This window comes from Tarenaya hassleriana, unplaced genomic scaffold (assembly GCF_000463585.1).
Source record: "Tarenaya hassleriana unplaced genomic scaffold, ASM46358v1 Cleome9, whole genome shotgun sequence".
Lineage (NCBI taxonomy): Eukaryota > Viridiplantae > Streptophyta > Magnoliopsida > Brassicales > Cleomaceae > Tarenaya > Tarenaya hassleriana.
Window position 1 is genome coordinate 921,873 of NW_010971389.1, and position 13,735 is coordinate 935,607.

A 13,735-nucleotide genomic window follows, 5' to 3' on the forward strand; every position below is an offset into this window, starting at 1 on the left:
GAATTTTTGAAAATTTTAAATTCATATATAATTTTTTGTCAAATTAAAAAATGATGTAAGAATTGAGAATATTAAAGAATATTTATGGGGTCATATGGGATTTTCTCTGTATTTCTAGTTATATCGATTAAACAATCAAAATTTATGTATAATAGAAATACAGTTCTCTATATTTTTTAGATGACAATTTGTACCGTAATTCTGATTGGATCATATTAGAAAAATACAAATTGATGGAGAAGGTGCACATCATTATTGAAAATAATCCAATACATAGATGCAGATGAACGGTCTAATTGGAAGAGTTGAATTGATAAGAAGAGTAGGATAAGGTGCCGAGTTGCCAGCTCGTGTGGATTTGCTCAGCCGTCGCTCTCTCGCCCGCCGCGCCCATAGCGACGTGTAATGGGTACAGATGATCGAACGAAGGATGAACCCTTTTCACGTGAGGTGCCTTCCTTGCAACGTCGTTCACGTCTTCATATCTGCAGCAAAACGGTTTGAAACACGGACGAAGAAGGAGCATATAATGTCGCTTAAGTTCGATCTTCCTCTCAATCAGTAGTAATCAAAAGATTCGGTCTGAAAGCTTCGAGTAATGCCTTACAGACTCGGAAATTTCAGCAAGAACGTAATATAGAACCTTACCTTCCTTCGAGGAGAGCATCTCTAAGCCATTCATCAAACTCTAGATACAAAGGATCCGCAATTCCGTCTTTGGCATTTCTATTCAGCTCCCTCAGGTTGTGAGTGGCGTTTCCTGAACCGACGATAAGGACGCCTTCGTGTTTCAGAGGCGACAAAGCTTTCCCCATGTTGTAATGGTAAGCACCGCTCTCGTGTGATTGGACGGAGAGCTGGCAGACGGGAATATCTGCCTCTGGGTACATCAGCATTAGCGGAACCCATGCTCCATGATCAACTCCACGGTTTGTGTCTACACCCACACGGTCGAAGCCAGCATCCACCAGAAGGGTTCTCACCTTCTGCGCCAAATCTGGAGATCCTGGAGCTGGGTATCGAATCTGATGATAGGAAACTAAACTTCTCCTAAATATTATCTTAATATTTCGTAAATAATAGGTAGTTGGAAAATAACCAAACCTTACAAAAACCCAACAATAATTAATAAGCCAAAACAATTAAGTAGAATACAAAAACCTAAAACCCAAATTAACGCTGAAAAGAACATCATCCTAGTTTCTATCCACCATGTTTTGTTGGCTCTTTTGCTTCAAAGTCTAAATGCAGAAGAAACAGCAGAAAAAGCGAAGATACAAGCGACAGGAAACAGCAGTTTCTTGTCAATGTACAGTTGTTGGAAGTTTTTTAAAACAGTTTCTTGTCTCTGTTGACAATCTAAAACAGAGCACTTGTGTTTTTGTTCAAAGCAAAACAGAAACATGTCCATGAATCCATATCTTAGACGCGAGCACGTACGTGTGCTCAGGGGAAGTCGTAGAAATCGTGGACTTGAAACGTGGCCTGGAACATGTTCCGGAGAAGCCACAGGAATTTTGGATCGTAGAATTTCGAAGAACGGAGTTGACTTTGATCGATTTGATCAAAACCCATCAACTATGCACACGGAATCCCTGACCAGACAGGACTAAAATCGCAGATACAAGCATACGGGATAAACCTGGTTCACGGTTTCAGGGAAGCATTAGGAATCATGAATCGTGAATTCGAAGATTTAGCGATGAATGGAATCGAGTAAGACCGGGTGAACAGACCCATCAATCGAAATCATCACAAAAAACTGATCTAATAGACTAAAACGGTAGAAACCAGCACAAGGAGGGGAAAACCTAGATCATGCGTTCAGGCAAACCGTGAAACATGGAATTGCTGAAAACAGACCTAACTTTTGGATCGGTTGGGCCAGACATCAGAATCATTTACTCCACAATTCGCAACCGAGAGCAAAGAGGAGAAACGGGACCTGGTACATGCGATCAGGGAAGCCGTAGAAATCGTGGATCGTAGAAGGGCGAGGTGCAGAATTGACGGCGGGATATTTGGTGTCCCAATGCGCAGAGATGATCAAGATCGCTTTGGGTTTGTCCTGAAGAACCTTCTCCTTCCATGATTGCAGGAAATGCCTGGCCTCCAAGCCCTCGTCTATACTTAGCGTCGGAGACCCATGCGACAGAAAGAAGGTCTTATTCATCTCTCTCATCTCCAGTGTGGGTGAGATTTTCCTCTCTTAAATAGACTTCCTCGTTGCTTCCTCTGCCTTTTCCGAGACTTCTGAAATATTGCTACGGTTAGAATATCAAATCTTTCCAAAGCTAAATCCATTAAAGAACCAAAATATTCTTATTTAAAAAATGAAAAATAACGAAATGGTGATTGTCCTAAGTTTCATCGAAAAAAAGTAAGCTAGCATATACAAAAACATATTTTTATCTCGGATTCAAATCTACACGTGAGAGAATATTTATCCGAATTTTTTCGTTTTTTTGGAAAATATAATTAGATTAAATGGTTGGTGAACTTCGTGTGAACCACAATTTTTACTATTATGAACCGATTTTGTTAAATCGTATCTATTAAATCCAGTTCTGTATATATGATATATATAACTTGTCTTGACAATTCATGGATTACCTAGGATTGTTCAGCACATTATTTTGGTCCAAATTATTATTAGGACGATTATGACACTTTTTAATAAAATTTAGAAATTATCGTATCCAATTTTTCAAATTCGAAAATAAATAAGAACATTTGTAACTTCAGAAATTAGTTTTCCCCTAATTGTAAGTTTGAGAATTTTCATGTTTTTTTTTCAAACTTTTATGTAGCAATTATATCTTTGTGGTTATACATGTAGAGCTTTGAAACAAAACGTGTTTTGAATGGAAGTGTATTTTCAAAAGAAAAAAAAACAGAGATTATTCTGTTTCTAAGCAAAACATTATTTATTAACATTTCGCAAAAACAAATGGACAAAAAGATATTTTAAGAGATGATTACGATACATGAACCAACATCTGAGAAACGTGGGGAGGGACATTCACCTGGGTTTCTCTGGTCTTCTGTGAGATGTAGTCGGACTAAAATTTCGGTGAATTTCCGAATTATAAAAAAAACATCTGATAATCGTTATCTGCAAAAAAGATATCCAATAATTCTTTTTTCCCACTGCCATTAAAGACATTCAAAGCGCACAAAATGTTACTAATTCATCCTCGGTCCAACTAGCTATTTGTGAACATAATACTTGGAACTTTGCTTCGAATTTAATTATCAATGATCCATGTTTTAACTACTAAATCATTTTGGGTGATCTTTCCATATATGATATATTTATTGGCGTGATGCGATATGGAATGGCCATTTCGGCTATTAATCGAATAATTGAACCGAACCGAATCCGATATAAAAACTGAATGGTTATGATTTTTTTAAACCTAAAAAAATAAAATCAAACCAATAAAAAAAAGGAGAAAACCCCAAAAAACACTTTCAATTTTGATAAAAAAAAACACCGAACTTTATTTTTTGTCAAATAAACATTAAATTTTTTAAATGAATCTAAAATACTAAACTTTTTAAGTGATCCAAAAAATATATGAACTTTTCTGCGATTATCGAAAAAATACTTAACTTTTTTAGTGATCCAAAAAAATACATGAATTTTTTTCGATTGTAAAAAAAAACTAAGTAAAATAATATGACGTGTTTGCATCTCATTGTGTCATGTCAGTCATTTTGTTTATTTTGACAATGGTAGAAGAGTTAATTATTTATTTTGTCAAACTTAAAAAATTTAATGTTTATTTGATAGAAAAAAGTTCAATGTTTTTTTTTGTTAAAATTTAAAAGTTCAGTGTTTTTTTTTAGATTTTCCTTTAAAAAAAATAAGCGGAAAAAACCGACAATTTCTTTGGAAAAAAATGAGTTTAATACGAACCGAATCGAATTGAAAAATAACCGAATTGAATCAAACCAAAATTTATATAAAAAATGAATGGTTATAGTTTTTCTATAAACGGAATAACCGGATCCGAATATAACTGAACCAAATCCGAACCGAAAACCCGAAATGGCCAGTGCATACCCCTCAATTCCAACAAATACACACACACACACAAAATGGTACAGAATCAAAGGAGAAAACAAAAACATTAGAGAAAAAAAAGGTACATAATTAATTAAGAAGAGTTGCACACTTTAATTAAGAATCACCAGCAATTTGGTTTGATGTGGACCCAATGCCTACCTGCAACCACTGAGACGAACTTTCACTTGTACTCACGTCTTTGAGTTCGCTTAGCTTTGCAAACTTTGCCTTTACATCTGTTTCATCGTCTGACATGATCTTCGATGTATCCTCCATAATATTGTCTCCTTCGTTTCGGTTACCGTCAACTCCTAGCCAAGGTAACAGGAGGATATCTCGCGAAACTCGGTTTTTTAAATCCGACTTGTCGTCTGGAGGAGCTGGAAAGTTGAGGTCTAGTGAAAGGTTAAGCGTGTCGGACTTCTTGAACAAGTTTCTCGTCGTATCTCCGACGTGATCAAGATGAGGTTGATTCTTACCGAACTTGGCGAACGAAGCGGATGCCGCGTGATCCGATGAATTGTTCGATGTGATCCAGTGACACCTTTTGTGTCCCCCGAGCGCTTGTCCTGAGGAAAACACGCGGTGACATATAGAGCACTCATGCACTTTTCCCTTCTTCTTGGACGAAGAAGATCCTCCTTCGTGGTCAGACCGAAACGTCGAATGCGATTTCATTTGAAAAAACTCGTTTTGTGCGCTCATAATACCGTGATCCCTGTCCCCTATAACGACATCGGTGTGATCTGTCTTAGCCGCGAAGCAACCTTTAACCTTTTTGTGACTTGCTCTGTGCCCACCGAGTGCTTGATGGGAATTAAACACTTTCTTGCAAGCCTTGCACTCGAATATCCCCTTCGAAGCAACTACTCTCGGCTTCTCTGAAAGAGTCGGCGTCTTGTAACTATGGCTGTACGGATTATTAATAGAAGCCATGTAATTCAAAGATTGCCTTCTATCTTCGTCTCTGCTAGCGGAGGCACAAGATTCTTCGGGCTCGGGAAGAACAAACGGATCAACCGTACCGTTAGATAGCATCATGAGACAATGTGCGAGGTATTCCTCCTCGGTTGAAGGGCAATTCGTACTGAAAACGTTGCCAACTTTAGCCCTAAAAGATCGTTTCCTTTTAGACCAATTGTGTCCGTACCCTCTCGTAGGGAGGCCATCTTCAATATCGTAAGACGCAGGAGACGAAACCAATGATTCGGCATCATCTGATGCGCATTTTCCGTGTTCAAGAAAAGACTTCCACGAGGAGAACTCTTTGCCGCAGTTTTCACAGACGCGGCAACTCTTGAGCCTATTAGGGTTTGTCCGAAGCGCATACATGCGTTTGTTCTCGCTCGGGACAACGTCTCCCCCTTCCCAATCGCTCGTGTTGTCATCCTCGTCCTCGTCCACGAGCGCACTGTCGTCGCTAATCCCATGCGCCCTCATGTGACCTCCCAACGCCCGGCCGCACCCGAACCCTTTCTTGCAAATCCGGCAGTGATGCTTGTGTTGTTGTTGTTGTGTTCCCTGTTGTTGTTGATGCTGTTGTCCAACGACTAGGGCCATTCAAACACCGCGCATAAATAAACACTCGAATTCAATGGATTTGGGATTGGAATTGTTCAAAAGCTGGGAACTTTGTTTGTTTCACGAGTTTGACCGTAGTAAATGTGTGTTATGAGTTTGGAGTATTAATTGGTGGTGGTGTGGGGAAGAGAGAGAGAGAGAGAGATAAGGAGAGCTTAAGAAACCAATGGATGCCCGAACGTCAAGTGTTTGTGTGAGAGTGAGTGAGTCAAAAAAATTTTTTTTATAAAAAAAACTAAATCTCGTTTTTTTTTTAAATTTAAAAAACCTAATTAATACCAAGTTTAAACTATTTTTGTTCCTTCGCCATGCAAGTTAACTTGTGTTCTCCCCTTCTCTCTCGCTTTCTATGCAAGACCACGTTTCTTCTTTATCCTAATTTCCACCCTAATAAAATAGATTTGCTATTATATATATATATATATATATATAGTCGTTGCATTTAGTTGCCCAAGATGTTATATTACAAATTCTTTTACTATATAATAAAGATGAATTTTTTTATTTTGTTATTTTTGTACTAAGATAAAATCATCAAAACAATAAATAAGTTTTAAATATAAATGTAATGAAACAAAAATGAAAGAAAAGAATATAATGTGCAGAGATTAGAAAATGTATGTACCAAATATTGAGATGAAAGCTGAAATATACCTCTGGGGAATGGCTTTACAAATGCTGCTTCAAGTATATATATATATATATATATATATATATATATATACATCCTTTCCCTTTATACCTATGTGAGAAATCAAATCATTAACGAAATAGTGATTAAAAAAAATTCTATTTTTGGTCTTTTTGGGAAACAACCTGATTATTTTTGAAGTGAGGAATAAAGTCTTTTTAAAATTTTGGAGTAGGAAAAAAGATAATTACGTAAAGCATAAGCTTTCCGAAATCGAATTAAAAGTTGTCATAATTCTTATAATATATTTTTTTTTATTTTGTTTTGTAGAGATTAATTTCTATTATATATATACTTGAATATGTACATTTAGAAAGAAAAAAAAAACATGAGAAACGTCTTCGTATGAGAAATTTTATCCGAACTACCCCGTTGGACAATCTATAACCAAAACGTTTATGGATCCAAAACCAACATTGGAGAATCGAAAAATATAGTGCCATATAATTATTAATATAGAAAAATATAATAATTTAATATTTAAAGAAAATTTAATATGATATGAGAATTCAAACTTTAATTTCTCTTTAACTACTATTGAATTTTTGTTATGGAATTTTTTATTACCGATCTCGAATATGTACTGAAATTTATTTTAGAGTCGTGTTTTTCTATTTATCATTTATAATTTTGAAGCTCAGCCCGAATTTATACAAAAGGCTCAGATGGAACCTGACCGACCTATAGATCTTTGGGTTGATCTTGGGTTCTCCGGCGAGTCCATTCCGGCCCAAAGGAAGAGAGCAGGTCCACAAATAAACAATCCGCGCCGACAAAACCCAGACAGAAAATAATAGAAAGGGTAAATTAAGGATCGATTATTATGGATAAACCCAGAGTCCACGACGGATCGATTTTCGAAAAACATTGAGCAAGAGTGTGGGGCATTTGCTCTGAGTACACGTCCCATCGTCGCCAGCTGCCTCCCTCTCTCTCTCTCGCCGAGAACATCACTCTCGCAACTCCACAATCTCTGACATGTGAAGCAGAAGAAGAAACAGAGCACGCCTAAAGAGCGGAGAGGACCAAGGAAGACGGCCAGGAGGAGGGGTTTCATCGATGGCGAATTACTCGTTCCTTAACGATCAGCTCTCGAAACACACTTCCATTTTCGGATTGCGTTTGTGGGTCGTCCTCGGCATCTGCGTCGGTGCCGCCATCGTCCTCGTCCTCTTCCTCATCTCCCTCTGGTTCATCTCCAGACGTAGCAACAAGACCTCGTCCTCGTCGTCGACGGCTCTAGTTTCATCTTCCAAGCCCAACAACGTCATAATCCCTAATGTTTCCAAGGAAATCCAGGAAATTCTGGTCGACCCATCAAATCCTCACCCACCGGACCCGTTCCCGGAGACGCACCACCCCGTTCGCGAAGGAGAGAACAGTCCCGTTGGTGGTCGAAGTAGAATTCACATTGAAATCGGAAAGGATCATTGGATTTCTTACCCGGAACGATGTGGCGGGTCGTCTCATGGAAGTGGATCGGGTGATCAAGGTCTTTCCATGGCCGGTCCTGAGGTTTCTCATCTGGGGTGGGGCCATTGGTACACTCTGAGAGAGCTCGAGCTTTCTACTAGTGGTTTTGCTGATGAGAACGTAATCGGTGAAGGTGGATATGGAATTGTGTACCGAGGTGTTCTTGCGGATAATTCTCAGATTGCTATAAAGAATTTGCTTAACAACAGGTTAAGAGACAATCTTCCTTAGTTTCTTTTCTATTAGCTTCATTGCTGTTTTGCGTGTACTTTCTAGTGGCGAGTTGAGAAGAATTCGAGGCTAAGGACTAGGTTTCTCTAGATTTTGGTTGTTGCATGTATACCAATGTTGGTTTGTTTGTTTTCTTGCAGGGGACAAGCTGAGAAGGAGTTCAAAGTTGAGGTTGAAGCAATTGGACGAGTGAGACACAAGAATCTTGTGAGGTTGCTTGGTTACTGTGCTGAAGGAGCTCATAGGTATGAGCTTTATCCGTAAGAGATTTCTCTGATGCTTTGAAATTTAGCGTATTTGTTCACTTAATGTTAAATGTAGATGTTATTTTGTTTCGATGGTGCAGAATGCTCGTTTATGAGTATGTTGACAATGGGAATCTAGAGCAATGGCTTCATGGCGATGTTGGGCCAAAGAGCCCTCTCACGTGGGAGATTCGGATGAATATAATTCTTGGGACAGCTAAAGGGTTTGTTGTAGAAGAGAATATGCTTTGAATTCATCGCTTTGTTTCCTCCAAGCTATTGCACACATTGACTGATTAGTGGTATATGAAGGTTGACGTACCTGCACGAGGGCCTAGAGCCGAAAGTCGTCCATCGTGATATCAAATCAAGCAATATTTTGCTTGACAAGTTATGGAATCCGAAAGTTTCAGACTTTGGCCTAGCTAAGCTCTTAAATTCAGAAAGAAGCTACGTGACCACACGTGTAATGGGAACCTTTGGGTCAGTGTTGTTTCCGTATCCTTTCTTCACTGTTTTTTTGAATGAATCTATTTCCCTTGTGATATCTCGGAACTGATTCCGTTCAGGTTTCCCTATATAGGTATGTGGCTCCTGAGTATGCTAGTACCGGCATGTTAAACGAGAGGAGCGATGTGTACAGTTTTGGTATACTCATTATGGAAATAATATCTGGGAGGAATCCTGTCGATTATAGTCGTCCTCCAGGCGAGGTTAGCTTTCGCTGTTGGAATGAACATCGACATTGTAACCTTAATCTTACATCTGATATGAATTCGTTGTCCAATCAAATGCTCAGGTAAATCTAGTGGAATGGTTGAAGAGAATGGTCACAAACCGATGTGCAGAGGGAGTTCTTGATCCAAGAATGCAAGAGAAGCCTTCATCAAGGGCATTGAAGCGTATCCTCTTAGTGGCTCTTCGTTGTGTCGACCCTAATGCCCAGAAGAGGCCGAAGATGGGTCATGTCATACACATGCTTGAAGCCGATGACTTCCCTTACCGGGAGGTTAGATTTTCATAGGTTTACGGACCCACACTAGACCAATTGTATTGCGAGCTAACATGTTTTAGTTTCTCAGGACCGTAGAACTGCACGAGAACCCGAAAGGTCGGAGAGGGAAGAAAGAAAGGAGAAGCTAACAGAGAAGACGGTGAATGAACCCGGGGATTGCAGCAGCTGCGAAAGCGGTGTTCAGATCAACGAAACCCCGTTGTTAGCATCGGAGAAGCAGGGATAGTAGAGCTGACGAAAGACGGATGTTCAGTTCAGAAAGGCAGCTTCAAGCGGCATGATATGTTTGTTCTTAAAAGCCCGTGAGTTCTACGTGGTGAGTGCATTGCACCTCTCCGTTTAATTTATTTTCTCTTTTTTGTATATTTTACTTTTGTAGTTTGGTAATTTAATAGCATGGGTTTTTTCTTGTTCCTCTACATTTTTTTTTTAAATGTAAATTGATGTTTAAGTATTTATATTTTCTTTGTAGTCTAATAGATTGAGGTATCTTAGATATGTGAAATACTCCAAATGTTTGTGTTGGATATTTTAGAGTATATCTTGTAAATTTTTTTAGGGTCATAGATATCTGTTGAAAATATTTAAGTTAAATTTAGAACATTTTTCTAGATTATATTAAAAGTTTAATTATTTATTTAGTATATTTTATAAAATTAAGGTATTATATGAGATTTTCTCCGTGTTTTAAAAAATGTAAAGCCTGAAATGCTAATTTTTCGCGACAGTCAAAGTAGGGATAAAATTCGCCTCGGAATTTCAGTCAAAAGTTTTAAAACTAAAACTAAAAATTAAAAGTTAGAAAACATTAACTTCCATCGCACTCAATTAAATAATTTATTTAATAATAACAATAATAAATATTATTATTATTATTAAATAAGTTATTTAATTAATTACTCAGACCAGGAGACATTTAATTAATCCCCAAACCCAAACCATACAAGAGACAGCTTTGCATAATTTTTTCTTGCCAGTTCATCCCCTCCCAAACAACGCACGTTCTTCGTCTTCCTCCTCCTCTTCAGATCTCTCCTCGAAACCCCATTTCCATGGATCTCTAAAGTCTCTCACTCCTCTGATCGTTCGACGATTTTCTTTCTTTCTTTTTCGAATTTAGTCGAAATGGACGGCGCTGATGGAACCATGCGTGTCGGAGCAATGAACCCCAAGCCTGGTCGTGGATTCGATTTGGAGCCGGATTTGGGGGTTTCTTCGCCGGTGACGAGGCAAAAAGCTGCGGCTGCGAAGCAGTTCATTGAGAATCATTACAAGAATTACTTGCAAGGTTTGCACGATCGCATGGAGAGGTTCGGCTTCGAAATTCTCTTTTTCTGCGTTCTAGATTCGTGGCTGGAATACTTGAATCTGATCGTTTGTGATACCGGTGACATCGATATTAGTTTGATCCTGATTTAGCCTTGTTTATTTTTACATCAAATTATGTGGAATTTGGGTAGATGTGTGTTTGACTTGGGTTTGACCTCAGGGATTCCGTCGTGTTGATTGCTTAATTGTTTCCATTGATTTAGATGTAAATTAGATGCAGAGACGGATCGAGTGCACTTGCCAGTGAGTTCGTGTCATGTTTTCTGTGCTTGAATTGTGTGTTGCAGACGTAGGGAACTTCAGAGAAAAGTACAAGAAGCTCAAATACCAACCGAGGAACAAGAGGAGATGATGAGGAATCTGGCACGTCGTGAGACTGAGTACATGAGGCTGCAGAGACGTAAAATAGGGATAGATGACTTCGAGCCGCTTACCATTATTGGTAAAGGTGCCTTTGGTGAGGTATGCGAAAGACTTTGGCATTCTCCATCTCTGATAATCTTTGATCCAAGCAGCTTAGTTAACAAAGTTACATGAATTGTCCCGTTAACGTTTTTGTGCGTGCATGGGGGGCCGTGCGTGTACTATTTATTGTTTGATTTCTTCATGGTTTATATATCCTATGGTGATATGCGGATATGCCATCTGAGATCACTTAGCCTTATGGTTATTATCTGAATTTTGCTATTAGTTTTCTTGAGGAAATCAGTTTATCAATTTCCTCTCTTATTCAATGTTTATCCACTCTAATTGTGTTTCAAAATACTTCAGGTTCGATTGTGCCGTTTGAAATCCAGTGGTGAAGTTTTTGCCATGAAGAAATTGAAAAAATCTGAAATGCTTAGCCGTGGACAGGTGAGTACATTTTAACAGAAGTTCCCTCATAATCTAGATATAATATAAGATTGTGTGCTTTATGCATACCAGTTCTGTTTAGATTGCAGTAACTACATTTAGGTAAACAAAGGAATTGTAAAATGTTTGTGATGCTTCTCTTAACTTGTTATAATGGGCGTAAATTGATGCTCAGTATCATGCTTTTTCAATACCTTCGATTTCTGCTTATCTGTTTTGGAGGGCTGCACTAAGTGATGTTTACCACCAATGAGTTATAGGATCATTTTCGTCACTTTTTCAGGATCATTCTCAAATCAATCAAGTAATAACTCTTGCTGTCTTTCTTGTCCTAGGTTGAACATGTCAGATCTGAGAGGAATTTACTAGTGGAGGTTGACAGTCGCTGTATTGTAAAGCTCTTTTACTCGTTTCAAGATTCAGAATTTTTGTATCTTATTATGGAGTATTTACCTGGCGGTGACATCATGACTTTACTAATGAGAGAAGACATTCTTTCTGAAGAAGTTGCCCGCTTTTACATCGCGGAGAGTATTATGGCTATTCATTCAATCCACCAACACAGCTATGTACATAGGTATTACTGCTGCATCATATTGGTATGCTTAGTTGCTGAGGCTGTAGGAGAGACATAGGTGCTTTATGTCTCATGAATTCCAATATACTGTTATAGGTTCAATACTTCCTGCAAACATAACAGAACATACACAGTTTATTCGGTTCTTATTTTCTTTTCTTTTCTTTTTGAGTGTAGGGATATCAAGCCAGATAACTTGATACTAGACAAAAATGGGCATTTGAAGCTTTCAGACTTTGGATTATGTAAGCCCCTGGATGAAAAGTATTCTTCAATACTGTTGGAAGATGAAGAAATGATGTCTCAGGATTCAGAAAGCCAATCAGGAAAAGCAGATTCTAACCAAGCACCCTGGCAAATGCCTAAAGAACAGTTACAGCAATGGAAACGCAATCGCCGTGCATTGGTATTGAATTTCATTTTTCATTGAACCTCATGGTTTACGCCATATGAAGCCAAGAAGCATTTGTTTTGCTTCTTATTTTTTTAGCTCTTTGAAGATCAACTACCAGATCCACCATATCTTGGGTCATCAACTTTGCTTGATTATCTGATCTATGATATCTGTAGGCCTATTCAACCGTTGGAACTCTTGATTACATGGCACCCGAAGTACTGCTAAAGAAAGGGTATGGAATGGAGTGTGACTGGTGGTCTCTTGGAGCAATCTTATATGAGATGCTAATAGGCTATCCTCCGTTCTGTTCTGATGATCCTCGTATAACATGCCGCAAGGTATATAGTGGGCTGGTCATTAATTGTTACTTATTCTAATAGCATTTCTCGTTTTGCTTAATGGATTATGCTTCTTATGTCAGATAATTAACTGGAGAGTGTGCTTGAAATTCCCCGAGGAACCGAAAATATCAGATGAAGCCAGGGACTTAGTTTGTCGCTTGCTGTGTGATGTTGACTCAAGATTGGGTACCAGAGGTGTCGAGGAAATAAAGGTGAAATTTCTCCCGTGGATATGCATTGATTCATTGCTAAACTACGCATTTCATCATCTTTCCCCTTATTTCCTTGGACCCTGAAGTCACATTGCCACGATTTTACATGTTTCAGGCTCATCCTTGGTTTAAAGGTGTACAATGGGAGAAACTGTATGAAATGGAAGCAGCATATAAACCCACAGTCAACGGAGAGTTAGACACACAGAATTTCGAGAAGTTCCCTGAGGTAAGTAGTGTACATAGAAATTCAAAGCCTTGTCATTAGACTGCTTAAGGCATGGCACAAACTTGTTTATTTTGATAAATCTTTTCCAAGCTTTCAAATTGAATAAATTTTACATAAGCCACAGATTAAAGGTGTTCGAATTTGATTCAGAATGTTTATATTCTCCTCGTCAGTTTGTCTCATCAAGGCTCGGGATATTTTTGTAGGTCGAAGGCACACCATCTGAGGCTCCACAAGTAGGTCCTTGGAGAAAGGTGATGACTCAGCACTTGATTACTGTTTTCCTGCATTGCGTATTTCGTGTGTCGTTTACAACATTAAACTTTTCCTGAAAGATCTGTGATAACGTCTCAAAATAGCATTTCTGAGTTAGCAGTAAACATTTGTTTTTTTTTCTGTTCCCCTTTGAAGGTATTGATGTGGTTTGGATTTGTATAGTTTATGCATAATACACCTGGTCTAAATCATTTTCAAGTATTTTCCCTAC

The 13,735-nt window shown here is 38.4% G+C and overlaps 4 protein-coding genes across 4 annotated transcripts in view; 2 read left to right on the forward strand and 2 right to left on the reverse strand.

Annotated features, from left to right (window-relative positions):
- Positions 1-187: 187 nt before the first annotated feature.
- On the reverse strand, positions 188-2,256 carry LOC104803673 (extradiol ring-cleavage dioxygenase). The gene is made up of 3 exons (XM_010527673.2): positions 1,946-2,256; positions 649-1,025; positions 188-485 (listed from the first exon to the last, which is right to left on the reverse strand). Exons 1-3 carry the CDS (start codon positions 2,180-2,182, stop codon positions 293-295), a joined length of 807 nt encoding a protein of 268 aa, XP_010525975.1. The 5' UTR covers positions 2,183-2,256; the 3' UTR covers positions 188-292.
- Positions 2,257-4,096: 1,840 nt separating this feature from the next.
- LOC104803674 (zinc finger protein ZAT4-like) lies at positions 4,097-5,796 on the reverse strand. Its single transcript, XM_010527675.1, has 2 exons — positions 4,552-5,796; positions 4,097-4,467 (listed from the first exon to the last, which is right to left on the reverse strand). Exons 1-2 carry the CDS (start codon positions 5,630-5,632, stop codon positions 4,187-4,189), a joined length of 1,362 nt encoding a protein of 453 aa, XP_010525977.1. The 5' UTR covers positions 5,633-5,796; the 3' UTR covers positions 4,097-4,186.
- Positions 5,797-7,179: 1,383 nt separating this feature from the next.
- Positions 7,180-9,806, forward strand: LOC104803675 (probable serine/threonine-protein kinase At1g01540). The gene is made up of 7 exons (XM_010527676.1): positions 7,180-8,026; positions 8,189-8,293; positions 8,395-8,517; positions 8,606-8,776; positions 8,877-9,006; positions 9,093-9,302; positions 9,376-9,806. Exons 1-7 carry the CDS (start codon positions 7,404-7,406, stop codon positions 9,532-9,534), a joined length of 1,521 nt encoding a protein of 506 aa, XP_010525978.1. The 5' UTR covers positions 7,180-7,403; the 3' UTR covers positions 9,535-9,806.
- A 449-nt stretch (positions 9,807-10,255) lies between these two features.
- The window catches only part of LOC104803676 (serine/threonine-protein kinase tricorner), a 5,423-nt gene continuing 1,943 nt past the window's right edge, over positions 10,256-13,735 (forward strand). Inside the window, exons 1-9 of the mRNA XM_010527677.2 lie at positions 10,256-10,618; positions 10,925-11,099; positions 11,409-11,492; positions 11,828-12,069; positions 12,247-12,475; positions 12,640-12,804; positions 12,888-13,019; positions 13,135-13,248; positions 13,455-13,502. Of these exons, the coding sequence (XP_010525979.1) occupies positions 10,434-10,618; positions 10,925-11,099; positions 11,409-11,492; positions 11,828-12,069; positions 12,247-12,475; positions 12,640-12,804; positions 12,888-13,019; positions 13,135-13,248; positions 13,455-13,502 (1,374 nt within the window). The 5' untranslated portion in view covers positions 10,256-10,433. The remainder of the gene's footprint in view (positions 10,619-10,924; positions 11,100-11,408; positions 11,493-11,827; positions 12,070-12,246; positions 12,476-12,639; positions 12,805-12,887; positions 13,020-13,134; positions 13,249-13,454; positions 13,503-13,735) is intronic.

Excerpts from the sequence above, each read along its gene's own strand:
- LOC104803674 (XM_010527675.1), bottom strand. The coding sequence starts at position 5,632 with ATGGCCCTAGTCGTTGGACAACAGCATCAACAACAACAGGGAACACAA. Across the intron at positions 4,468-4,551 it reads CGCTTCGTTCGCCAAGTTCG|ACCTCAACTTTCCAGCTCCT; the intron begins GTAAGAATCAAC and ends ACCTTTCACTAG.
- LOC104803675 (XM_010527676.1), top strand. The coding sequence starts at position 7,404 with ATGGCGAATTACTCGTTCCTTAACGATCAGCTCTCGAAACACACTTCC. Across the intron at positions 8,777-8,876 it reads CGTGTAATGGGAACCTTTGG|GTATGTGGCTCCTGAGTATG; the intron begins GTCAGTGTTGTT and ends TTCCCTATATAG. Across the intron at positions 9,303-9,375 it reads ATGACTTCCCTTACCGGGAG|GACCGTAGAACTGCACGAGA; the intron begins GTTAGATTTTCA and ends TTAGTTTCTCAG.
- LOC104803673 (XM_010527673.2), bottom strand. The coding sequence starts at position 2,182 with ATGAGAGAGATGAATAAGACCTTCTTTCTGTCGCATGGGTCTCCGACG. Across the intron at positions 1,026-1,945 it reads TCCCTGATCGCATGTACCAG|ATTCGATACCCAGCTCCAGG; the intron begins GTCCCGTTTCTC and ends TCCTATCATCAG. Across the intron at positions 486-648 it reads GATGCTCTCCTCGAAGGAAG|ATATGAAGACGTGAACGACG; the intron begins GTAAGGTTCTAT and ends GTTTTGCTGCAG.